Here is a 24,996-nt window from a genome sequence, read left to right on the forward strand (position 1 = left end):
AACAACAGTCTGCTATTTTAAACTAGGTATATTCTCCAATATGTTTTATCTAACAAAGATTGTACTGCCAAATGTTTCAGAGATTGTGCTTACTGAAGGTATGGAGTTGCCTTCTAGGATTTTTTTTTTCTTCCAGTTTTAAGTCCAGAAATAAGGCAATTCTTGTATTCTAAGCACTATATGAACAATAAGCTGGTGATTTCATTATCCATTTGAATACTTGATACTTATTATTTTTGGCTACTGATATGGTTTCTACAAATATTTGTTTATTTTTTTAATGCAACTCATAACTTGGATTTCAGGTATCAGCTGGTAATGGATATGCTTTTACTCAGTGCAATTTTTATTTCCATCTTTAAGGTGTCCCAGATAGATTCCATCTTTGAATGCTTACTAGAAGAGGAGGAACAAGTCCTGAAAGATTTGCCTATTGAATCCCTTGAGTGGGCCCAGATAGTTGTCAATGTGAACAACATAATTAAGGTAGGGAACTGCATGAAGTAAAATGTTTGCAGGAGGGGAAGAATTAATGAAGAGCACTCAACTTATACATCAACAGTACATCTAACTTACTGACGTGAGAACAAATGTAAATGCATTATTTGTATGTCCCAAATATGTTAAGAAGGAAATGATAGTCTCGTGCAGAATTAGGGATATTCCTTTCCCTCTGGAGCCGCTTCTAAAGAGAATTTCAGAAGTTGCAGCATTGTTGGAAGTTGTGAAAGCATTAGTACAGAAATAACAAAGAGAGAAGAGCTTATGCTTGAGCGCTGAGGTTTCTTGCTCAGTCAGTACGTGCTCTTCTGTGCAGCTGAGAAAGCTGTGTAGAAAGAAGAGGGATATTAAAAGAATATTGCAGAATTATGAAAGACAGCGTCTCTTACTGTCTGTGTATATGTGGGTAGGCTTTAAAATACTAATGTCCTTGCCTTTAATTAGGACATGCTACAAGCTGCCTGTCAGTATCGCCAATCAAGAGCCTCTTTATATAAAACAGGAGACCTTCTGGGAAGAGAACCTGAATATATTCCGTGGACAGGTGAGAAATTATCATTATGAGTTTATTAATTATCTGTCCTGAACAAAAATAACTTTTTCTGAGTTTCAGGACACAGGAATTTCAATCTGAATGTTAAACTTGCCGTTAAAACTGCTATAAGTTTGTCAGTACCATTAGGAGAAGCAAAAGGTTTCATTTGGTGAACGAAATGGAATGAATCAGTGAACAGTTTTGTCCAATAATTCTTTAAAACTTGCATTTCAAATTTGACTACAGAAACAAAGTTTGGGAATCGAGGGTAAATTTTTTAATTTTTTTTTTTTTTTAGTATGCGCTGGTTCTGGTTGGCTGACCTGTGGGATACATAACCTTAAAATGAATCATAAAACATAATCTTTAATTGTTTTAAAAGGACTGATGATTCTCCACTTCCTTAAGTGGTTTTGTTTTGGTGATTTAATAACATGGAAAACTACCAGAACAAATATTTGCAGAAGTGAGTGCTTTCCACTTGGTGTTTAAGCTTCCCTGTGGCCCATGCGCATTGAAAACACATGCAGTTAGTGCTCCCAAGATAAAAATCTTTGAAAAGCAGGACGCGTTCAGGCTATTTGGTGTGGTCTTGATTACTACATCCAAGTATTTGAATCAGGTTAACAGAGGTTGCCTTTTCCTTGTGTGTCTTCTCTACTTTGCTTAAAGGTTGTGCAAGTGATTGTTTTCATCTGAAAAACAGCTGGTATTGATAGTTGACAGCGTAGGTCTGTGTAGTTCAGGGAGTAGGTTGGTTTCTTTTGGGTTTTGTTTACTAAAGTTCGGGTGAATTTAATATGTAAAGGGAGATGGGAATATGCGTGTGGGTTTGGAATTTTTTTAATAGTACTGCTTTGACTTTTAAAATGTTTATTAGCTTTTTGCTTTCTATTTTTTCCATTTTACATAGCCACGTATTTGTTAGCCTTCAATATAGAGTCCTGTGTTGATAGGATTATTATTTTAACGTTCACTGTGGTATTTTCCCAAGCATCCAGTGGCCTTCGTGCAGCAATAGTACGTCAGCATGGAATCATTCTGAAGAGAGTGTATCCCCAGGTGGACAGTAACCTCCGCAGCATCGTGGCTGAACAGTTGGTGGCACTGCTGGATTGTTTTCTGGATGGCTATGTTGCTCAGCTGAAATCTGTGGACCGCCCTGCTGACCAAGAGCGGTACAGCAACCTGGAAATCGAATATGTGCAGAAAAGATCAGAACTCTTGTCTCCTCTGCGTAAGTGCTATCTGTTTGCCTTAATGCAAGAATTAAACGTTCAAGTCAATGAAGAAACTTATGCAATCTGACAGACTAAATGGCATCTATGTATGCGTCCTATTAGTATGACGTGTTTACCTTCAGAGCAGAAATTACTGGTTTTATGAATGATTGAGATATTTACCAAATCAAAACAGATATAAAGTTCCATCCGGGACTGCATCCTTGCCTGTACTTCTAATAAGATACTTTGCTGCTTGAATTTTTTTCTTTTGATGACTTGTTCTGTTTTTCTGGCAGGAATTTACCTTGTGCTGCTTGGCTTAAAATAGCCTATAAAGAGATTTCTAAATCTGTTGTTGCAAGTTGATATAAAATGATGTGCCTGGAAGCTTGTTTACTGTTTATCAGGAAAAAGTCATTTTTTGAATCTTCATTGTTTAACGACCAGACCTGATGTTTAAGATGTTAGGAGTGGTCTGGTGTTAACGAGTAATTGACAGCAAGGCCACCTCTTTAAGTGATAATAACTTGGAGTAAATACGTTTTAGTATATGTTTTATTATAAATACATAATACATAAAATACCTTTTTTTTTTAGACTGAAAATGGATGGTATAAATAGAACAATCTGATAATCACTGCTTCCTAACGTTCTTAAACATTCCCAAGAAATGTCTGTTAAACTATCACTAACAATTTTACTCATATACATGGGCCCTGTTAGATTGTAAATACGTTTGATTTTCACGTTCAATCTAAAGTTTGTATTTCCTTATGAACAAAGTTGAGTGTTCTGCTAACTCTTATGTATTCAACTGAACCAAAAAGAAAGAGCTTAAGCAATATATTTTTAATATAAATCGCATTGTCTTGTTCTGTTTTATTATCAAAAGCCTTTGCTTGCTGCTTTTTCACTTTGTATCTGTAATAATAGCCAATTAATTACACAAAGTCACGAACTGAATTCCCCTATCCCCAAAGCACAAATACCAGATGATGCTAACTTTCAGAGAAAATAGGATGTATTCTGGCCATTGAGTATTTCTCTTCTGCCCTCTGGTCCTGGAGGACAGAGATGGTAGGGGTATGAACTTACATCTGTGCAGGATATGTGTAGAGTAGGTGAATGTTTCTAGGGAATGTGCCAGTCACTCCGTGATGTGAACACTTGAAATTTGTTTTCATATTTCTGCTCTCTGCCCTGGGTCATCCCCTTACAGACAAAGATGAACTTCTTTGAAATAACTTTTTTTTTTGCTTGCTTAGTTTCCCTGGGTCAGTATCAGCTGGCAGGTGCTTTAGCAGAGAAGTACTGTGACTTTGACATCCTGGTGCAAATGTGTGAGCAGACAGACAACCAGGTCCGATTACAACATTACATGAATCAGTTTGCAGACCAGGTAAGTCTTTTTTTTTTATTATTTCCTTCGGGCAATATTTTTTTTATATGTTTGCACCTGAAACGATGCAAAAATTATGATTTCTTTTTGTTGTTTTTGTTTGTTTGTTTAATGCATTTGTATTTACATGTACATACTGGGGAGTAATAGGGAAAATTGAAGTCAATATCCACTGTGCAGACCTCAGTGGAGTACTTTACCTTGAGACTGCCAAGCTAGACAGCAAAAATACAGATGCAATGGCTTTTCTTGGGACCTTTTTTGTGCTCCAAACACGTTGCCTCACTCTTAGCATCTTTCAGCATTTTATGACTTGCTCATTGAGGAGCTGTTGTCTTATTAAATTAATGTAGCATACATTCAATTTGCAAAAGAGAAATGTATAAATACAGTAGAAAAGTAGTTTGGAAGAACAGGAATGTAGGGATGTTGCTGTGATCTTTTTTTAAATGTTCTGCCAGATACTTGTTGGACAACTTTTCCAATGTCTGTTATAATCTGGTGTAAAAACCTCTAAGTGTGCTGATAAAATGGAAAGCTTAAGGACAAGGCAGTAGAGACTACTTCACGTCAGGGGGACTAGGACAAAAAATTCCTAATTTGAGAGTTGGTGAGATCAATTTGTTTAGCTTTCCACAACAACTATGGGAAGAGAAATGCTGCAGTCTACAGGCTTTTTTAGTAAAGAGAATATAGAGTTGTTGCTTAATAAGAAGCAGCAAAGGTATTAGTAACAGACAAATTATAGTAAGTGTTACGAATAATGAGGGTTAATTGCTTACACTTACTGCCAAAGGAGGGGATAAATTCTGTATTTGTTCTCTTCAGATGCTTCTCAAAAGAAGTTACTTTAGTGAATGTTGAGCTGAACAGATCAAGTCTAATGGGCAGTGAATCAGACCAGTGGCCTCTTTAAACCTTATTTTTAAAATTGTTAATGCAATTAAAACTTCGTATTATTCTGAAATCACTCTGAAAAAGGCAACGTTAAATCTCAAACATAAATCCTGATTAGTTATGTCGCATTAAAGTTTTTCAGGATAAAATAGGTTTGTTTTTTTTTTTAAAGACATTAGTTTTTAACAATGCCTGAGAGAAATAAGGTTATAGGTTCCAGTTGGAGAGTGGAGGGAATATTTCAAGAACAGTGATAGTAGAAGCAAACTTGTAAATGAAAGGAAGTAGTAAGCACAGAGTTCTGGGGAGGGCAAAAGAACAGGTGAAAACATAAGATTGGAATTGTGGGTGATGTGGTACCCATTTCCATTCTTGTGGGTTAAGATGAAGAATTTGCATTTGGCACTAACTTCACTTCCATTGAAGGATAAAACCTGCTGTATGTATCAGCATCTCTTGCGTTGTAGCTGATGAGTTCTTTAACCACTGTTTCCGTCAGGACCATCTAAGTTTTATTCATCAACTGTATATTATTTTTGTGTGTGTGTCTTGTTTTGTTAAGCGTCTTCTTACCGTTTTCTTACCAATTGTATTTTATGAACCATTTTGCCTTAGGAGATGAACAAGGTATTTAAACGTAACTTTTAAAATCTACTCATGTTCTTATTATCTTCAGAATTTTTCAGATTTCCTGTTCCGCTGGTATTTAGAAAAAGGAAAGCGAGGGAAGCTGTTGTCTCAGCCTATTGCTCAGCATGGACAGCTGGCGAGTTTCTTGCAAGCTCATGAGCATCTGAGCTGGTTACATGAAATCAATAGTCAGGATTTTCAGAAGGTAGGGTTTCTTAATACAACCAAGCTGAAATATCATGTGTTGAATGAGTCAAGTGCATATTCAAGAAGGTAAATCATCTAGTTCTGATTCTTCATCATCAAAAGGCAGCTTATCTAGACGATATAGGGGAGAGATGACGCTGTTACGGAGAAATGGATTATTAACGGTGTACCAAAAGCCTCCCTCCAGGCACCATCTGGTATAGCGTACAAGCCACTGCATCATGTAATTGAAATTATGGCTGATTTTCATCTATTGATGGTGACTGCTATTTTGTGTCAAGGAAGTTTTATATGGCTACCTGATCACCGCTTTGGGTGGAATTGGGAGGTTACAGTGAATATTAATAGCATTATCATATTATCCAGCAAGGCAAAAACTGAAATGTGTATTTCAAAACTATCTATTTAAAGCAAAGGAATTTGAAGATATTGCAAAAGTAAAAAAAGATATTGGTTACTTTAGTCACTTCTATTCCTAGTATAAAAGCAATTTTTTAAATGGCTAATGTGCGTATGGATAGATTATGTGACATTGGTTTTAAATTTGATTCTTTGTTGCATTGTAGGCTGCCCAGTTATTCTTTCCCTACTTCCAGTTAGTCAGTCTTCCCTTCCTTCTGCTAGGTTTATGAATGTATTTCACTTCAGGAAATAAACTAAATCTAAATAAAAATGGCTTCTTTCAATCTGTGTGTACATTTGTTCAGCATGCAGAGTGTGGAAACATTTATCCTACTGCAATTTATAGGTTGGTAAACTTTATGCCCCTTGCAGAAAAACACAGAAAATCCAAAACCAAACCAACATAAACACCCAACCAGTAACAACCCTTCCCAAACCATGCTGAGAATCTTGTAATATTCCATTTGTGTTGACTGATGTTCTGTCTTCTGTAGCAAAGTACTTCGAAGTGGGACAAGGATTCCAAAATATACAAGTAATTCAGTCTGGAGAGTTTATTTCTGAGTAGCTGCCCAGAATTTTTCTGTTCCTTTGTCTGACAGACAAATAAATTCTAGCCTGAATGTTTGGTTACTGAAGTGCTTGTACACATAATTCTGTTTTTCAAATTTCTGAACTAACAAGTAAACGGATCTGCATGTAAAGGTGTCCTGTCAAAGCATTTTTGCCTGACTTTGCAGTAAAAGCCTCACATTAGATCACAGAGGTATAATGTGTGAAGTCGCAATTTGTCCTTTGGTCATAAGATAGTTCTTTCTGATTACTAATGAAAATAGTTTTGGATATAATTAGCATAGATGTCTATATCTTCCTGAGAGTGAAATGCAGAATTTCAATGTGCAAATTGTACAACTTCTGAAAAAAGAGTTATAGTATTTACAAACAATAAATAGCCGTGACACTGCAGTTCAGGTTAAATTTTAATCTGTTAACCTTCTGATGTTAACTTCAAAAACTGCTTTCTAAAATCTTTATTAATTCCAGGCTCACAGAACGTTGCAGACTTTAGCGAATATGGAGACCCGATATTTTGCAAAAAAGAAAACACTTCTTGGCTTGAGCAAATTGGCGGCCCTGGCATCTGACTTCTCAGAAGACATACTGCAAGAGAAAATAGAAGGTAAGAAATAGAAACAGAGCAAAGTGAGGAACAGAATTAAGAAGTTATTAAATTAGATTCACGTTAATTTTCCAGATAGTTAATTTCTTAGGTAGAAGGCTCTAACTTAATGTGGTAAGGATAAACAGACTGATGGTTTTACTAACATTGCAGGAAGGATGAGGAAGACAGGGTATAAGGCAGTTAACCTCAGTGTTTGCCTTCACCTGTGAGTTAGGGCTGTGAGCAAGGCAGATTTGTACCTTTTCACTTTTGATAATAACACACAAAATATTGGCATAAATAAGCTGCAGTCTTTTTGAGAAGTGATTAGACAGTTCTGAAGTAGATGAAGTGACATTTTATACCTTTGATGCAAGGTTAATTTCTTAAAGGCTGTTTATTGAATTCTTCTTAATTCTGAATTCTTCAAGTCCAGAGAATCTTAGGCTGCAGAGGAAATCCTGTAACAGTGTTATATTGTAATAATGTGCTTGCAAATATTAAGTGCTTTCTCAGAACCTTACTCTTTGTATCTAGAGAGGTTACAGTGACAGCATTTTGTTATGCCCTAGCTGAAAGGGTTCTAAAGGGAAAAATAGGAATACCTATTCTGCTTTATTGCCAAACACAGTGGTTCCATTTCTCTGCCATTCCTGTCACTTTGGAAAATGCCCTTTTCCTGACACTGTTTGTGTTGTGAGTTTATGAAAAAAACAATTTGACACTAATAGTTCAGCTAATGCTGGCCACCAGGGGGAAGCTCAAGATTACTACTCAAGCCTACTTATATTTATCTGCGTATTTATCCATGTATGTTTTATACAGTTCTGAAAAGAAATCCTGTGGAAAAAGGCTGGGGATAATTATGATAACTAAGTAGGCTTTGGAAGTTGTTTTTAGCTTATAATAATAATAGATCATTTGTCCTTTGAATTATAAAGCATTGCATGAAATCTTCAAGTTGAAATCTGCTTTTCTCGCCACTGTGAGAAAATTTATTTCAGTAGAGTAATAGACTCTACGAATCTGGTCTACAGTTAACTCTGCTATGTGTTTATTACACATGACAGCTTTTAAAACTTATGTTCTTCCTGTGTCTGTTTTTCTATTGATAATGATTTCTGTCACATTCTGCTTACCCACTTAAACAGATAAAACGCTTCATTCAGCCATGCAATAGAACTTGAAGGGTCGGGGATGAGATTCATGCACTTTGGCTGAAATTATTCCATTTTGATAATTTCTACATAATGAGTTTATAATCCTAAAGTAGATAATACTGGAAAATAAAACAATAAAAAATGAAATAATTCATGAGATGAGAAGTCCATGGGACAGGTTTTCAGCCAAAAGGTAGCTCCTCAAAATTGCAACCAACTTACTTTCCTCCGTGGTGTAACAACTTCCCTCCAATCCTGTGTATTCATTTTGTGGTTTTGATGAAAAGGAAGTTAGCAGTCTTCATTACACTGGGAACCTGTAAGAGCTAGTTCACCAGTTACTGGGAAAGTAAGAGCTAGTTCACCAGGGATAAGTGTCCAAATAGAATGCTACATAATAAATGCGTGTAGACTTGGATAATATTGTGACTTGACAGTTGTTACTGTTCCACAGAATTTAATATGTGTTAATAACACAAAACTTTCATTTCCTTAAATGACTAAAAGAAATATCAGAACAAGAACGCTTTCTGTTACATCAGGAGACACTTCCCGAACAATTACTGGCAGAGAAACAGTTGAATCTCAATGATATGCCAGTGTTGTCTGCATCTCAGCTCATTGATGTAAGTATCTCATACTTTCTTCATTGCACAGGTAAAGTTCTATTGTTTTCTGCCTCTGTGTGACAAAATAAATGAGAAGATCAGAGCTATCTTTACTCCTTATGTAACTTGCTATGCGCTTAAAGATCTAGTGTATGAATTTGTTTATCGTTGCATAGTTTCTACTAGCACAAAACTTCAGAATGCTGGTTTTAGTTCAAATTACTTTTTGTTGACCACATGTTTTAAGAGTGCTACTAGGAGAAAAAGCGAATCAAACCAGTGCCAGAAGCTGATTTACTGGTCTAAGCCAGATTTTGGATATGAGACAATTTTTCCTTCTGTTACATTCTCAGTAGGGCAGAACTTGGAAAGCAGAAGGAACAGAGAATTCCACCTTAGTGGTGAAGGGTGCTGCAATGTAGAAAAAGAAAGGGCTAGAAGTGGGAGAGGCTTTTGATCACCTCTTGCAAAGAGGCACCCAAAGTCTTTCTGATTATTTTTTCTTCATTTTTTAAAAACAAATTAAAAAAAGCAACACATACTGAAACAAAAATGTGAATTGTTCCAGTGCTGGGATCACTAATAGCACTGACTCCCTTTCCACACCCTTTTCTGGTGGTAGCCAGTAAGAAGTAGCCCTATTGCTTGTGCCTTCTTGGCAGCTAATTTTTACAATCCATGTTGCACACAAAAAATATTCAGTGAGTAACAATGTTACATTGTAAAACAAATCAAATCTTTTCTAGGTGTAAATCTTGCAACTCCTTTCTTTGGTAATTTTGTGGAAAGTCAGAAGCTGAAGGTGTGCTTGTTTCCGTTCTCTTCATGAGGACAATGCTAACAACAAATTGTGAAGTCCTCACCTGTATCTTTAAGTGAGGCTTTCTGTGGGATTAGGGGAGAGTAGGAAGTGTCACTGCCTGGCACCATGACAGTTTTCCTCTGGAATTCTCCCTCTTGTCAAATTAGTGTTCATACTTAACTACTTACAATGCGAGAATGAAACTTGGAAAGTGTAAATAAAAAGAGTGCTAATGTTATAATTTTATTTTAAGTACTAATTTAGAATTGGGTTGAAAGGGAGAAATGGAATATTGATAGCAAACTTGTATGGTTTTCAAAGGCAAAAGTTAGTACGCTTGCTTAAGTACTGCTTTAAGCTTAATTACCAAAATAATTCTGAGAGCTTATTTGTGGAGCTGATCTCCGGCTACAATAGTCTAGGAATGTTGCAGCCTTAAATGGTGTTTAAATTTGAAACCTACCAGCCTTATCTCCAATATCGTTTGTCCACGGACCATTGTCATGTTGGTGGAATGCTGCTCTAAAACCTTAAGTATATTCCTTACTATAAAAATACTTGCGGTTGAATCAAGACATATTTTCATGAGAAGGTCATGTAAATGGAAAATGCATGGTGGTCTTCCCACAATGAGTTGTCCATGATATCGGTTACATTAGTTTGTAGGCTAAAAATAGTTCTCTACGTTAATCTCTCGTATTGTAGATGTACATATGTGACGAGAACAGAAGGGCCAATGAGTATGACTTCAAGAAGGCACTTGATCTGCTAGAATATATTGATGAGGTAAGAAAAAGTTTTGAAGGATTTCTAATCCAGAGACTGACTTTTCTATTTATTATTTTTTAAGCTAGGATGGTGCATCTGTAGTTAGTTAACATATTAGTTTGGTGTCTGGTAATTAAAAATAAAGACTGATGCGTTTTTTCAGTTTGTTTTTAAGTCCCTGGAGATTTAATGCCAAATGTGGGTTAGATCAGTTAAGAAAAATGACACTCCTCATCTGCACTTCCCACTTACAGTCAATAGTTTCTTTTTTTGAGCCTTGCTTCCCTACAAGCTTTCTCCAAACAGAAGAAAGATCATCTGTTTTCAGTAGTTCAGTTCTTGCCTCTTCCCTACTGGCAGTTTCTCTGAGATAATGTGGGACAGTCACCAGCTTTTTAACATGTAAATAGCATCTAACCACAGATTTGGTATCTGCTTTCTCTCAGCGTCTAGTTGTGTGATCTTGTCTGGAGTAATTTTCCACTAAGCATTAATAAATCGGCTTCCAAAGAGCATTTAACCTGAATTAACATTGGTCCTTGCTAAAAAGCTAAAGTTGTATTGCTTTAGTGGAAGTATTCCTTACTGATTGAAAATGAGAGCTCTTTTCTAATTATTCTGGTTCCTGCTAGTCTGAGTAGAGCTCCAAGTTAAAATCCTTTGTAGTAGTGATTTGTAAACACCATTGTGTTGTTTTGTTGGCCTTCAGTAACTTTGGTTTGATAATTATAATACTTTCAATTCAATTGGTTTTAAAATTTAAATTTATTTTGAACTGTTTTAAATTGTATTTATTTTATCAGATTTTCTTTTGAACAACATTTCTTTACTGTTATTAACTACTGTGTTTTTTGCTTTATCTATAAATATGTTTACTTGTCCTGTGTTTAGTACTATATTATGTGTCGTGTACTGAGGAAAGGAAGAGTATTACTACTTAGAGCAGCGTGTTGCTCTGAGTTAGTTCACTTCAGTTTAAAAAGACAATTCAGTAGTGTTTTTTCCTGACTTCCTTAATTTTTGCAACATAAATAGTTCTAATAATAGTACTTGGCAGTAAAATAAACTTGAGTGAACTCTTTTGTTCTCTCTTTTACATTAATTTTTCCTCTTAAATTTTGTCAATGCAATTCATGAACACTGAGAGAACCATCTTGGCTTTTGTACATGTAAATAAAATGTCCCACTAAAAACATGAAATTTCAAAATGATTTTTTACTCAGCTATTTGAGTCTCTAACAACTTGAGCAGAGCCATTTGGCACAAATTAGAGATGGTGGTTTAGACTGGAGTCTAAAAACCAGCTGCTCTCTTGTTTGCCCTGCTTTTGTCTTGCAAAAGCATAGTGTATAATCGAGACCTCTTCTTCTTCCTTACAGGCTTCTAAATTCAAGTGTTTGTGGTTTCTGGGTTTTTTTTGTGAGGGGAATTTAAAGTAGATGGGATACTACAGGACAGTGAGAGGTAGAAAAAAGTATATGGTCTTTCTTCTGACATTGTATTTTAAAAGTAACTCTTGACACCAATTATCTCAAAGCTTCTGTGCAATGAAGGGACTGCCTTTTCCAGGACAAGTGTGTATCTTTGAAGACATTGACTAATCTGTTCATAAAATGTACATCCTAATGTGGACACTAATGCAGCTAGTGAGCTTGGCCATGCTGAAAAGAGAGCCTTGACTTAAGTCACCATTAAGCACGTTTTAAAATAAAACTTACCTAGAATATGCTGTTTTACAAATGGGTATTTGTTTCTGTGCTTTAAAATATGCCCTTTTTGGAATTGAAGTAGTTAGTCTTCAGCAGTGGTGTGGTGATGTAGAAAGTGAGCCATGTTTACAAATGAAAATGAACAGTCTTTGATGTTTCAACAGTCTAAGCAGATCATCTGTTAAAATAGCATGTGTTTAAAAACAATTTTCAGGAACTGAAGAATCTAATCCATTGGTATAGCCTGTTTGACAGTGATTATTTCTTTAACTATTAACTTACCTGTCTTTTCTCCTTATATACTTGAAGGAAGTGGATGTGAACGATCTTAAACTTAAAATTCTCTGTAAAGCTCTCCAAAGAGATGGGTAAGTCCAGTAAATTACTGGGAATATTTGTGACATTTCTTTTCCAGAACTACATTTTAGTGTACTAATCACTGAAAAGACTGAATTTTGTAGTATAACATTAGTAAAGTATCTGGTCAGAATGTGTCTTTTATTTGTAAAGCGAGACCCCCAGCAAAAAGATACCTGTAGTACTTCGTTCACTTAGCTCACTGGCAACCTTCTCTGTGTTCTCAGCACCTGAGACATAAATGTACCCATGCACAGCTTTCATTGTTGAACTCTCTGCTAGTGAAAAAGAAATGACCAATGCTGAACTTTTTCTTTCCTCTGGAGCATCTCAAATAGAAGCTTTTCAAGAGCAACATATGCAGACGTTACTCCTGCAAACTTTAGTTCCACTTAATTTTGGCCCTTGAACCACATTGACAAGTTCATGACCTTCTTGAGTTAAAGCTGCAATCTTGACTGTAAGAGACGGAAGTTTAAATACTGCTTAAAAAAAAAAAATCACTCTTACAGGTGTTCAACTCCAATATGGGCTGAATCTAATTGGTCAGAAGAATCTTTACATCAAGGAGTGCTACTGTTCTCTCCCAGATTAAATAACACAAATGGCATTTCCTCCCTTTCCTTTTTAATTTTCAGAAGTTATCCAGCTTTTCTAATTCCCATCCATGTTCCAAAAGGACTTAAGGAAGAAAAGATGAGGAGAGAATACATTCCAAATGTACTGCACCATTTGTGATTAAAATGGAAATAAGCAGCATATGGATTCATGCTTACGCATAAGATAGATTCCAAAGGACAGCAGTCTGTAGAAAATAAACTCCCTAGTTGCATGACTAAGTTAGTGTCACTTATGACACAACTAATATGCAGAGACAGGTTCACAATATTCCAAGTGTTTTCTTCCCTTCCTGTTATTTTCAAGACAGAAGAATCCTGAACTCCTACACCAGTACAATAATTGGTTTATTTCCTGTCTACCCTAGGCTGAGAACAGAGTTTTTTTGGGGCATAATATTTCAACCATTCAAATCCTATAGAATGCTGACAAGATTCTGCCCACTGTGCTAGCAAATCAGGTGCAATTTGAGATCACTTTGCACTGAATAGTGTTTAGAAAACTTCATGTCGCAGTTGAGTTTCCAGTCCAGCAGGGGTCAAAGACTTCCATAGAGGTTGATCGCTGTCTCAAAAGAAGCAGTGTTAACTTTGACCCATGTGCAAAAGTAAACATTTGACATGTTAAAGAGACTATGATGTAGTTGCCATCACGGAAACATAGTGGGACAACTCGTATAACTGGAGTGTTGCTATAGTGGGATATAAACTCTTCAGATGGGACAGGAAAGGTAGGAGAGGTGGTGGGGTAGCACTCTATGTTAGAGAGTGCTTTGATACCCTCAAGCTCGATTATGGTGATGGCAGGATCGAGTGCCTGTGGGTAGAAGTCAGAGGAGCCCACAAGAAGGCAGATACTGTGATGGGAGTCTGTTATAGACCACCCAGCCAAGATGAAGAAGCTGATGAGCTCTTCTATAAACAACTGGGAGAAGTCTCAAGATTGCTAGCTGTTGTCCTTATGTGAGACTTTAATCTTCTGGATGTCTGCTGGAGGTACAATACAGCGGAGAGGAAGCAATCTAGGAGGTTCATGGAGTGTGTGGATGACAGCTTCCTCACACAACTGATGAATGAGCTGACAAGGGAAGGTGCCCTCATGGACCTGCTGTTTGTGAACAGAGAAGGCCTTGGGCGGAGGGGGGGACGTGACAGCTGGAAGACACCTGGGGCAAAGCGATAATCAGATGATAGAATTCTCTGTTCTAGGTGAGGTGAAGAGGGGGGTCCACAGAACGGCCACATTAAACTTCCAGAGGGCAGACTTTGGACTGTTCAGAACGCTAGTTGATAAAGTCCCATGGGAGACAGTCCTTAAGGACAAGGGAGCCCAAGAGGGATGGGTAGTCTTCAAGAAGGAAATCCTGGCAGCTCAGGCACGAGCTGTCCCCATGTGCCGGAAAATGAGCTGATAGGGAAAAAAACAGCCTGGTTGAGCAGGGAGATAGATAAGGGTGGACATCAAAAAGAAGAGGAATGTCTATGAACTTTGAGCAACGAAGCTGGTGAGGGGGCTGGAGAACAAGTCTTGCGAGGAGCAGCTGAGGGAACTGGGGTTGTTTAGCCTGGAGAAGAGGAGGCTGAGGGGAGACCTTATCACTCTACAACTACCTGAAAGGAGGTTGTAGAGAGGAGGGTGCTGGCCTCTTCTCCCAGGTGACAGGGGACAGGACAAGAGGGAATGGCCTCAAGCTGTGCCAGGAGAGGTTCAGGCTGGACATCAGAGAAAATTTTTCACAGAAAGGGTCATCGGGCACTGGCAGAGGCTGCTCAGGGAGGGGGCTGAGTCACCATCCCTGGAGGTATTTAAAAGACGGGTAGATGAGGTGCTCAGGGACATGGTTTAGTGGTTGATGGGAATGGTTGGACTCAGTGGTCCTAGAGCTCTTTTCCAACCTGGTGATTCTGTGTTACAGTACCTGCTTTTTAAGGATGGCATCAGTTTTCTAATGTAAAGCCTACAAATGGTGGTAAGGTTCTTGGGTAGAATGGAGAGCCCTGCTGAGCCTGCTTCTGACCTTGTGGTATTGTCATCACCATCCTCCTCTGGATAATATTTTTTATTTTATTAAAGAAATAGTGTTTTCTTTTACAGTTTAGAAGACAGGAAGCAGTTCTGTTGTCCTAACTGGACTACATAGTAGTGCAATTTTATTGCAGTTTTACTCTTGGAATAAGGAATAATTAACACAAGATCATAGAATGCCTAGTTTGGAAAAGACCTTTGAGATCATGAAGTCCAACGGTAAAAAGATAGAAAAGACCTCTTTCTTCGAGCTGTAGCCAAGCACACAACGCTTGTGTGAACATGTAGTAATCACTTTTGGTAATTTAATGATTTCCTGCATATTTTTTCCTGTTCGTTTTAATTTGATTTCATCTGTGCAATTCTTTCCACAAATTATTCTTTAACTTGCAGGTGGTCCAGTTCAGATGGTAAGGATGATCCAATTGAAGCATCTAAAGACAGTATATTTGTGAAAATAGTACAGAAACTGTTGAAAGAAGGTAAAGTGTGCTTCAGTATAATTGAACTGCTTTAGTTGTTTCAAAAGCTGCTTAAGATGAATGCTACTCCATAAGAAGTAGTGCTAATAAATTCAGATTTTTCGCACTTCCTTACTGTACAGTAAAGTCAAATGTCTTCTGGAGTTAAATGCATATCTTCTGTAAGATAAGGGATTAATCACAATTTGTCTGTCATTCAGAAGATCTTAATGTATTTTAGATTAAATGTGTTTTTGTTTTCCCTCCCCAAAAGCAAAAAAAATAATGCCCTCTCCCCAGGCTAAAGCTGACCATGGGAAGTTATGGCCACGGAAAGTGTAGCTCGGGGTGGGGGAGGGAAGCAATTTTGGGTCAAAGTCTATTTTTAAATATTACTGCATATGAACTTGTTGCAGAACAGAGAAGGCTCCATGTGAAAAATAACAAAATTTAAGTTCTACAGAGCAGTTCAGGTTTTGTGTTTTGGTCCTGTAAGTTTCTTTGCTTTTGTAAGATTCTCACACCCCAGACTGAGATGTTACAACTGATGATAGAAGTGTTTATTACATGACTGATCTTTCTTCCCTTTCCCTTTTCATTTTCATTTTTTTTCTTTTCGTAACATGTTATGTGAAAGCTTGGATTTTTAGGCTTAGGGATTTTAGGTTGAATCATAAATTCACTGAGAAGCTCTGTTTGGTTAGGAAATACCTTTTTTTTTTTTTTTTTCCCCTTTAGTTTTACAGGTTACTAAGCTTTCTTGTATTTCTTGACATATATAATAGAATTAGATCTTCTCAGTTCCAAAAGAATAATTTAACTCAGGCAGGCACAGGTGTTTACTTAAAAAAAAATCTTAACTGCTAATGCAAAGTGCTTTTACCAGTGCTGTAATAAGAGGTTTTTGTGTTGTAGGAGTTCAGTTAAGTGAATACTTACCAGAGGTGAAGGACTTGCTGCAAGCGAACGAACTTGGCAACTTGAAATACAATGCTTACTTCGAATTTGTGTTAAAGGCAAACTATGAATTCTACGTTCAGGGACAAGCATGATTCTCACTATTTTATAAAATATTTTTTCTAAAGAACTGTTAAATTCATGTGTAATTTTTTACGTTGTTTGAGATTTTGCTAAAACTTTGTAATAAAATCTGAGTAATATACTTGGTCTTAAATTCATAGATATCGATGCTTTAGTCAGGGGAGGCGGAGACCATTTGTTCAGGCAAAAGAAAAATAAAGTTTTCATTTTCTGTGCCTTTCGTAAACTTACTGTTCTGTTTTATAGCTTCATTAGTGCGAGTCCTGCCTGACACTTAAAGGTACAAACGTGGGACCCACTGCGGAAGTTGGAAACTTTTGCTCTCACTTCACTGGGGCTGTGAATTCAGAGAACGTGCTGGAAATACGAATGCTTGGGTGACTGAGTAGCTTACATAAGAAACAGATGATTATTCTATAAGATAACTCTGCTCTCTTTCTATTACACTTTTTACTGTAGAAACTAGGTAATTTCAATTTTGCATTGAAGATTAGGGGCACAAAAAGGATAACTGACTTGTCACTGGTCACTCAGCTTGTCTGTGGCAGAAAGGAATAAAGCACAGTTCTCCTTTGAAGTCCTCTGGTCCAAACATAACCTTCTTCCAGTTTATAGCTGTCAGGTTAAATTTTTTCAAAACATTTTAATATTTTATCTAACTTTTATTTATTTTATATCCAGATTTCTAGTGTGTGTGTAACAATGAGATTAACAGCTTGTCTTGCAGTCATTCATAGCAACTGCTTGAACCTAGAAAGCAGTTACAGAAGCGTGGGAGTCCAGCACAATCTTCTTCCTTCATGACTTGTTCTAATGATTGATACAACTAGTTTTCTTTGGTTTTTTAACCCCCCTGCCCCAGTTATCTCTGACATGGGAATAAAAAAAAGCCCATTTAACTCTTCCCTTTTAATTATTGGCAGCAGATCTTAATTTTTAAATAAAAGTTACTTCGGTCTGACACGGTGCATCTTTATTCTGCAAGTAGCTCAACAGCCAGAAAGTGAATGCGGAGCAACGTGCATGCCCTTATGTTTTGCTTGTCTGGCTCAATGCCTGCTGCAACAACTTGATCCAACAGCTGAGAAGGTCAGAAGTTAAATTGGTTGAAGAGAATCCAGTTTCTAGTTTTAAAAGCACAGCTCCCCTTCCGTGGCTTCCCTGCCGCTCTGTACTAATACAGTAAGCTGGGCTGAAAGTCTGAACATGTTTGGAAGAATAGATTTATCTAGAGAGGTTCTAACTAATATGGGAAAGAAATGCACAAGCAGTCATCTTCTAAGATTGTTCTAGGAAGCAAACTTTGCTCTTCTGCGGCCTTGCATGGCTGAGAGCAAGAAGTGCGGGTACAATTCCCACTTCAAAGGAGGGAGTCGTTTAAAGCCTTAGAAGAATCCCACGTGCTTGCTTAAATGTCACTTCAAAAGTGGTTTCACATTATTGACAAACAATGTTTTGGGAGAAAGGGAATAATCCAACAGATGATTGCCACCCCCTGCCAAAATATCTTCTACCTGGACTTTTTCTAGACTCCTAAATTTTGCTTGAAGAGGAATGTCTTTAATTGACTGTCCACAGTCAACAAAACACTTCAGGGATGTCTCATTCCTTCCTAGACTGTCGACAACCTGCACTCCACCAGCAGTGGCAAGGTCAGCCCCGGAAAGCTTGTTCCAGCAGCCTGTGTTTCTGTTCATCCTTAGCTATCCCTCTGTTTCAAAGTGCCTGGCTTCTCTGCTCAGATGGGTTGATTCCCATTAGTGTAAGAGCATTCTCCAGGTTCTCGGGAAACAATCAGCTGTGTAGGCTTCGCCTGTAATGTTTTATTCTACTGCTGGGCTGGGAGGCATTTGGCATTTGTACAATGGCTTTCCATCTGACTATTGCCAAAACAGAAGGCTACAGGCAATGAGTTTACTTAAATAAAACCTCATTAAAATAACTTCCATGTCTAAACTGAAGTTTAATGTTCTCTGACTAGGAACATAGAGCTGGGTTACTGTTCTGTGGGGAAGCTTGAAGAGGCTGGGATTTTGGGCTATTCTTCCTCCCTGTCCTGTGCCTTGTTATGTAATAAGCTGTTCTGGTGCAGAGCTCCAGTCTCGGATTACTATACGGAGAGGATGCCTTCATTTACCACTGCATAGTGGAGGTCATGCCAGAGCTTCAAGTTGTATCCAAGTATAACAAAACCAAGAAAAACTTGGGCCAAAGATTCAAGTTTTGGTTAAAACAGCTTATGGATAGCTCCTGTTGAATAAGGAAGTACACATTGTTTATTAAAAAGTTGTTTTCTTAGTAATGGCAAACACGAGCAGTAAAGGATACCCACACCTCTCCCCTTTGTTGTCACCGGAGTAGCAGGAAGGGCTTATCTGTTGCCATTTGTGATCCATTTCAGAAGCTGTTGTGTTGTGGATAGGGATCTTTGTGCCCTGCTCTGTTCTGGCAACTAAGTGTTCTGACTTGGAACAAACACCAAATTCAGTTCGTGAGTCCAGTTAAATATCCAGTCTCCCTGTGGAAAATGGTCTTCTACACAGAACTATAAGAATTTAATATTGCTATTGGACGCTTTGCTGTAAACTACGCTTGCGTAGAAAGAGAAAATAAAAGAAACAGAAGGGATAGACTGGGTTTATTCTTGTGTCTGGTTTCATTGAAGGATTAAGAATGTTTATCTTTCAGCAAGCATAGCTTACTGTTGCTTGATTTCTTATTCAACACAACTGACCCTATTTTGGAAACTGCCAGTGTTACAGTTCTGTAAACAGATTTCATGACTGCAACACCTTTAAGTGGTTTCAGGCTTCTGAAATTTGTACTGCCAGTTGTCAATGACAGAACTGAAGAATAATAGAAGCTGAACAACACTATGAGAGAATAGCATGTTTTGTCCCCAGTGTACAACAACATGACAGGGAATGAAAATCTATAGCAGAATGAAATAGAGAGCTGCCAGAGGTAAAGAGGAACCCTGCCAAACTGGAGGATGCAGAAAGTAAATAGAGAAGAAAAGTTGTCTGCTTCTCTGTCAACCCATCTGCTCTGCCTTCCAGTGGAGGAAATGAGCTGCAGAAATGCCTTCACTTGCAGGAGTCCTCTCACAGCGTGAGGGCTTCTGGCTTACTGTTTCTTCCTCCTCTCCTGACTCCCTAAATTTTAAAAGGATTTACCCTTTGGCCTGTTGTGCCATCAGAAAAGCTCCTGCAGGTTTATTTGCATCGATTCATTGACAGGGCTAGAAATCCGCTTGCATTACTGCCTGTTCTTTCCATTGGTAAGGGGAATATATATATAGAATCCCACATGGAATCTCTGCTTAAATACCTATAGCTGAAGGAGATGAACTGTTCCTCTTCACTTGCACAGTGCTGTCAGAGATTACTTGCCTGTGAGACTGCACTCCTTTTGGAGAGGGTGAGCCTCAGCTGTAGCAGGGGACACTGTTGCCCAGCCAAGCTCAGCAGACAGCAATGGGTACTCAGTAATGGTACGAGCATCCACTGCTACACCAGGCTTCTGAGATCAGGTAGGGTCATCAGGATTAATGCTTCACCACTTTTCTCTCAGGACATTTTTCTAACATGTTATCCCCCACATCTATTCTCCATTTTTAAACCTCAGCAAATAAAAAAACCCAAATGGCTTAACTTGGGTGGTGTAAAGCTGTGACTTTTACAGCGGCTGCTGCCGCATACAATGGTTCTAAGTGCAAACCACAGATCTGCCCTAATACTCTGCCTTCTCTTAAACCGTGGATCTGCCCTGACACTTCTCCTCCTCTCAAACCACGGACCTGCCCTGACGCTTTGCCCTCTCTCAAACCAGGGGTCTTCCTATCTGACAGCATGGATCTGCCGTGACATTTCGCCCTGTCTCAAACCACACATCTGCCCTAACAGTTCACCTTCTCTCAAACCATGGATCTGCCCTGACATTTTGCTGTCTGTTGGACTGCGGATCTGCCCTGATACTTCTCTGAAACCAGGGATCTGCCCCTACACTGCCTTCTCTCAGAGCACACACCTGCCCTGACACTTGGCCTTCTCTGAAACCGTGGACCTGCCCTGACACTTCACCTTCTCTCAAACCAGGAATCTGTCCTGTCACTTTGCCCTCTCTGAAACCAGGGATCTCCCCTGACCCTTCTTCTCTGAAACTGTGGATCTTCCCTGACAGACACCTTCTCTCAGATCACAGATCTGCCGCGACACTTTGCCTTCTCCCACGACTCCCTGTCTGCCCCAGACCTCATCTGTACCCACAGACGAGCCTCCTCAGCCCTGCGTTTCCCTTGAGAGCCCCGGGCGAGGCTCTCCCCCCCCCCCACCCCCTTTCCTCTCTTCCTTTCCCCCTCTCTTTCTTTCCTTCTCCCTTCTTCCCTCTCCTCTCTTGCCTCTCCCTTCTCTCTCCTCCCCTCCCCTCTATCCCTTCTCCTCTCCCCTCTCTTCACTCTCCCCCTCCCTTCTCTTCCTTTTCCCCTCTCTCCTCCTGCTCCCCTCTCGCCCTTCTCCCATCTCCCCCTTCCTCTCCTCTCCTCTCCTCTCCTCTCCTCTCCTCTCCTCTCCTCTCCTCTCCTCTCCTCTCCTCTCCTCTCCTCTCCTCTCCTCTCCTCTCCTCTCCTCTCCTCTCCTCTCCTCTCCTCTCCTCTCCTCTCCTCTCCTCTCCTCTCCTTCCTCCTCTCCTTCCTCCTCTCATTCCTCCTCTCCTTCCTCCTCTCCTCTCCTTCCTCCTCTCCTCTCCTTCCTCCTCTCCTCTCCTTCCTCCTCTCCTCTCCTTCCTCCTCTCCTCTCCTTCCTCCTCTCCTCTCCTCTCCTCTCCTCTCCTCTCCTTCCTCCTCTCCTCTCCTCTCCTTCCTCCTCTCCTCTCCTTCCTCCTCTCCCTCTCTCTCCTCCCTTCTCCCCTCTCTTCCCTCTCCCTGTCTGCCTTCTCCTGCCCCCCCCCGCTTTGCCCTTATCGGGCGCGGTGATGCCGGGGATTATTCCGTGCGGGGCGGCGATCGGGGTGGCCCCGTCAGACGCTCCTTATACGGCCGGGCCGGGCTCACCTGGGGCTCGGCCAGGAGCGCCTTGTTTGGGCAGCGCGGGGCCGGGGCGCCGACACCCAAATATGGGGACGGCCGGGGCCGCATTCCTGGGGGCCGGCCGCGATAAAAGGCTCTGCGGGCGGCGGCGGCCCCCGAGCTGCCCCAGCGAGGAGCGGGACAGGCGTCTCTGCCAGCGCCCCGAAGTGCGGAGCCCGCGCCCAGCACAGGTAAAGCCCCGGCACCTCGGCCCGGCCCCGTACAGCTCCGGGGCTCTGCCCAGCCCTGTGCAGCTGCGAGGCTTCAGCCCTGCCCAGCCCTACCCATGCATCCTCATGGAGCTGCAAGGCTTTAGCCCAGCCCCGTACAGCTCCGAGGCTCTGCCCAGCCCTGTGCAGCTGAGAGGCTTCAGCCCAGCCCTGCCCAGCTCAGCCCGTGCAGCCTCATGCAGCTGCAAGGCTTTAGCCCAGCCCAGCCCCGTGCAGCTCCGAGGCTCAGCCCAGCTCAGCCCCGTGCAGCCGCGGGGCTCAGCCCAGCCCGGCTCAGACCCCATGGAGCCACGAGGCTCAGCCTAGTCCCATGCAGCCTCATGCAGCTGCAAGGCTTTAGCCCAGCTCAGCCCCGTGCAGCTCCGAGGCTTTAGCCCAGCTCAGCCCCGTGCAGCCGCGGGGCTCAGCCCAGCTCAGCTCAGATCCCATGGAGCCACGAGGCTCAGCCTAGTCCCATGCAGCCCCGTGCAGCTGCAAGGCTTTAGCCCAGCGCAGCCCCGTGCAACCCCGAGGCTTTAGCCCAGCCCTGCCCCGTGCAGCCGCGGAGCTCAGCCTAGCCCCGTGCACCCCCGCGCCGCCGCGCGGCTTTAGCCCAGCTCAGCCCCGTGCAGCCCCGAGGTTCAAAGCAGCGCAGCTCAGTTCAGCCTCGGTGCCGCCGCGAGTCTCAGCCGAGCTCAGCCCCGTGCACGCCCGTGCAGCCGCGAGGCTCAGCTCAGCCCCGCGTACCGTCCGTGCAGCCGCGAGGCTCAGCTCAGCCCCCCCTTGCGCCCCGCAGACACCGGCGACACCATGTGCGACGAGGACGAGACCACCGCGCTCGTGTGCGACAACGGCTCCGGCCTGGTGAAGGCCGGCTTCGCCGGGGATGACGCCCCCAGGGCAGTGTTCCCTTCCATCGTGGGCCGCCCCCGCCACCAGGTACGGCTCCCTCCTGCTCCGAGCGTCCCCCAAGCCTTGCCAACAGTGAGGCTGGCCAGTCCCTGGCTCCCTGAGATTTGCCATAGTGATGCTGGCCGGTCGCTGCTTACCCAAGCTTTGACACGGTGATGGTCTCTGGTGCCTCCCAGCCCTCTGCACAGACAGGGATGCCTGTCCTGCTGGGGACCCCATGGTACTGCTCGTGCGGAGGTCGCTGAGCATCCTGCTTTCCTCCCCTGCAGGGCGTCATGGTGGGTATGGGTCAAAAGGACTCCTACGTAGGAGATGAAGCCCAAAGCAAGAGAGGTATCCTGACCCTGAAGTACCCCATTGAACATGGCATCATCACAAACTGGGATGACATGGAGAAGATCTGGCATCACACCTTCTACAATGAGCTGCGTGTGGCCCCTGAGGAGCACCCTACCCTGCTCACTGAGGCCCCCCTTAACCCCAAAGCCAACCGTGAAAAGATGACCCAGATCATGTTTGAGACCTTCAACGTCCCTGCCATGTACGTGGCCATCCAGGCTGTGCTGTCCCTGTATGCCTCTGGCCGTACCACTGGTGAGTGCAAGTGTCCTGCCATCCCCTCTCCCCCAAGCAAGGGTGCCCAGGATGGGTCCCTTAGAGCTGACAGTGCTCTGCTGTCCAGGGCAGCGCCCCTTCATGGACTGTGTCTCAGGCAGCTGATTTTTGTTTCCTCAGGTATCGTGCTGGACTCCGGCGATGGTGTGACACACAATGTCCCCATCTATGAAGGGTATGCCCTGCCTCATGCCATCATGCGCCTGGATCTGGCCGGCCGGGACCTCACTGACTACCTGATGAAGATCCTGACTGAGCGTGGCTATTCCTTTGTCACCACAGGTAAGCACTATTCCCTCCTTCAAAATGCCCCGCTTTACTTCCAGCACTTTTTCCTCTAGGGATGCTGCAGTCTCTTGTCTCATTGCAAGTGCTTCCTGTTGGGATTTTGTGTGTGGTTGGGGATCTGTACTCCCAGCAGACCTATGGAGAGGATGCAGGCGTTCCCTGTTCCTCCTTTGCAATCACTGATGTCTTTTCTTCCCCCTCACAGCTGAACGTGAGATCGTCCGTGACATCAAGGAGAAGCTGTGCTATGTGGCACTGGACTTTGAGAACGAGATGGCCACTGCCGCCTCTTCCTCCTCCCTTGAAAAGAGCTATGAGCTGCCTGATGGGCAGGTCATCACCATCGGCAATGAACGTTTCCGCTGCCCAGAAACCCTTTTCCAGCCTTCCTTTATCGGTGCGTGTGCCCCCTTCCCTCTTCCTTCCCCCACCAGCATTCCCCTTTCCCCCGAGTCCTCCCGTATTGCTCTCACTTCACACTTAACTTGTGCCTGCTTTTCTCCCCTTCCCTGCCCCCAGGTATGGAGTCTGCAGGAATCCATGAGACCACTTACAACAGCATCATGAAGTGTGACATCGATATCAGGAAGGACCTGTACGCCAACAATGTCATGTCTGGGGGTACCACCATGTACCCAGGTATTGCTGACCGCATGCAAAAGGAGATCACGGCCCTGGCCCCCAGCACGATGAAGATCAAGGTAAGGCTGGAGCATGCAGGACCCCGCTGCACAGCAGCCTTCTTTTGTCCTCCTGCAAACAGCGTGCGGGGCCGTGCACGCCCCTGTGCCTGCCATCCGCAGTGGTTGCTTGTTTATTCATCCTGGTTTTCTTGGCTTTTTCTAGATCATTGCTCCACCTGAGCGTAAGTACTCCGTCTGGATCGGTGGCTCCATCCTGGCCTCCCTGTCCACCTTCCAGCAGATGTGGATCACAAAGCAGGAATATGATGAAGCTGGCCCATCCATTGTCCACCGTAAATGCTTCTAAACGTGTTTACATGATCACTTTGCCAACCACGCTCAGGATGACAACCTTCTAGGGTTGCAGGCTGCCGAGGACCTGCAACAGCCATGTAACTTTCTATTTTGTAACAATTTCTGGTTACTGTTGCTGCAAAGCTCCACCTGACACAGTGTATGTAAAGTGTACATAAATTAATTTATTTTACCTCCTTTTGTTTGTTTTTAAAACCAATGCCCTGTGGAAGGAAACAAAAAACTTCAAGAAGCATTAAATCATCAGTCATTCTGTCACCCCTGATGTGGTTGTTTCTGTCCTCATTTGCCTGGGTTCTTCTATCGCTTGTTGACGTGGCACATGGTCTGACAGTGAAGGTGATGGGTGGTGGGACTGGAGCTTCCCAGACATGGGGAGGACCGGGAAGGGGTCAGGAGCACAG

The 24,996-nt window shown here is 41.9% G+C and overlaps 2 protein-coding genes across 3 annotated transcripts in view; both read left to right on the forward strand.

The window, feature by feature from the left end:
- Positions 1-18,462, forward strand: part of NUP133 (nucleoporin 133) — a 36,049-nt gene extending 17,587 nt beyond the window's left edge. Inside the window, exons 16-26 of one of the 2 annotated variants that reach the window (XM_054062660.1) lie at positions 364-486; positions 946-1,045; positions 2,031-2,273; positions 3,525-3,658; positions 5,232-5,390; positions 6,839-6,974; positions 8,624-8,742; positions 10,232-10,312; positions 12,313-12,371; positions 15,397-15,485; positions 16,752-18,462. In XM_054062660.1, the coding sequence (XP_053918635.1) occupies positions 364-486; positions 946-1,045; positions 2,031-2,273; positions 3,525-3,658; positions 5,232-5,390; positions 6,839-6,974; positions 8,624-8,742; positions 10,232-10,312; positions 12,313-12,371; positions 15,397-15,485; positions 16,752-16,783 (1,275 nt within the window). In that variant the 3' untranslated portion in view covers positions 16,784-18,462. The other variant, XM_054062659.1, reaches the window with a different exon arrangement.
- A 3,141-nt stretch (positions 18,463-21,603) lies between these two features.
- ACTA1 (actin alpha 1, skeletal muscle) lies at positions 21,604-24,850 on the forward strand. Its single transcript, XM_054063265.1, has 7 exons — positions 21,604-21,761; positions 22,576-22,718; positions 22,961-23,285; positions 23,427-23,588; positions 23,800-23,991; positions 24,114-24,295; positions 24,441-24,850. The coding sequence occupies exons 2-7, from the start codon at positions 22,590-22,592 to the stop codon at positions 24,582-24,584; spliced, it is 1,134 nt and encodes a 377-aa protein (XP_053919240.1). The 5' UTR covers positions 21,604-21,761; positions 22,576-22,589; the 3' UTR covers positions 24,585-24,850.
- The last annotated feature ends 146 nt before the right edge of the window (positions 24,851-24,996 follow it).

This window comes from Cuculus canorus, chromosome 3 (genome assembly GCF_017976375.1).
Source record: "Cuculus canorus isolate bCucCan1 chromosome 3, bCucCan1.pri, whole genome shotgun sequence".
Taxonomy (NCBI): domain Eukaryota; kingdom Metazoa; phylum Chordata; class Aves; order Cuculiformes; family Cuculidae; genus Cuculus; species Cuculus canorus.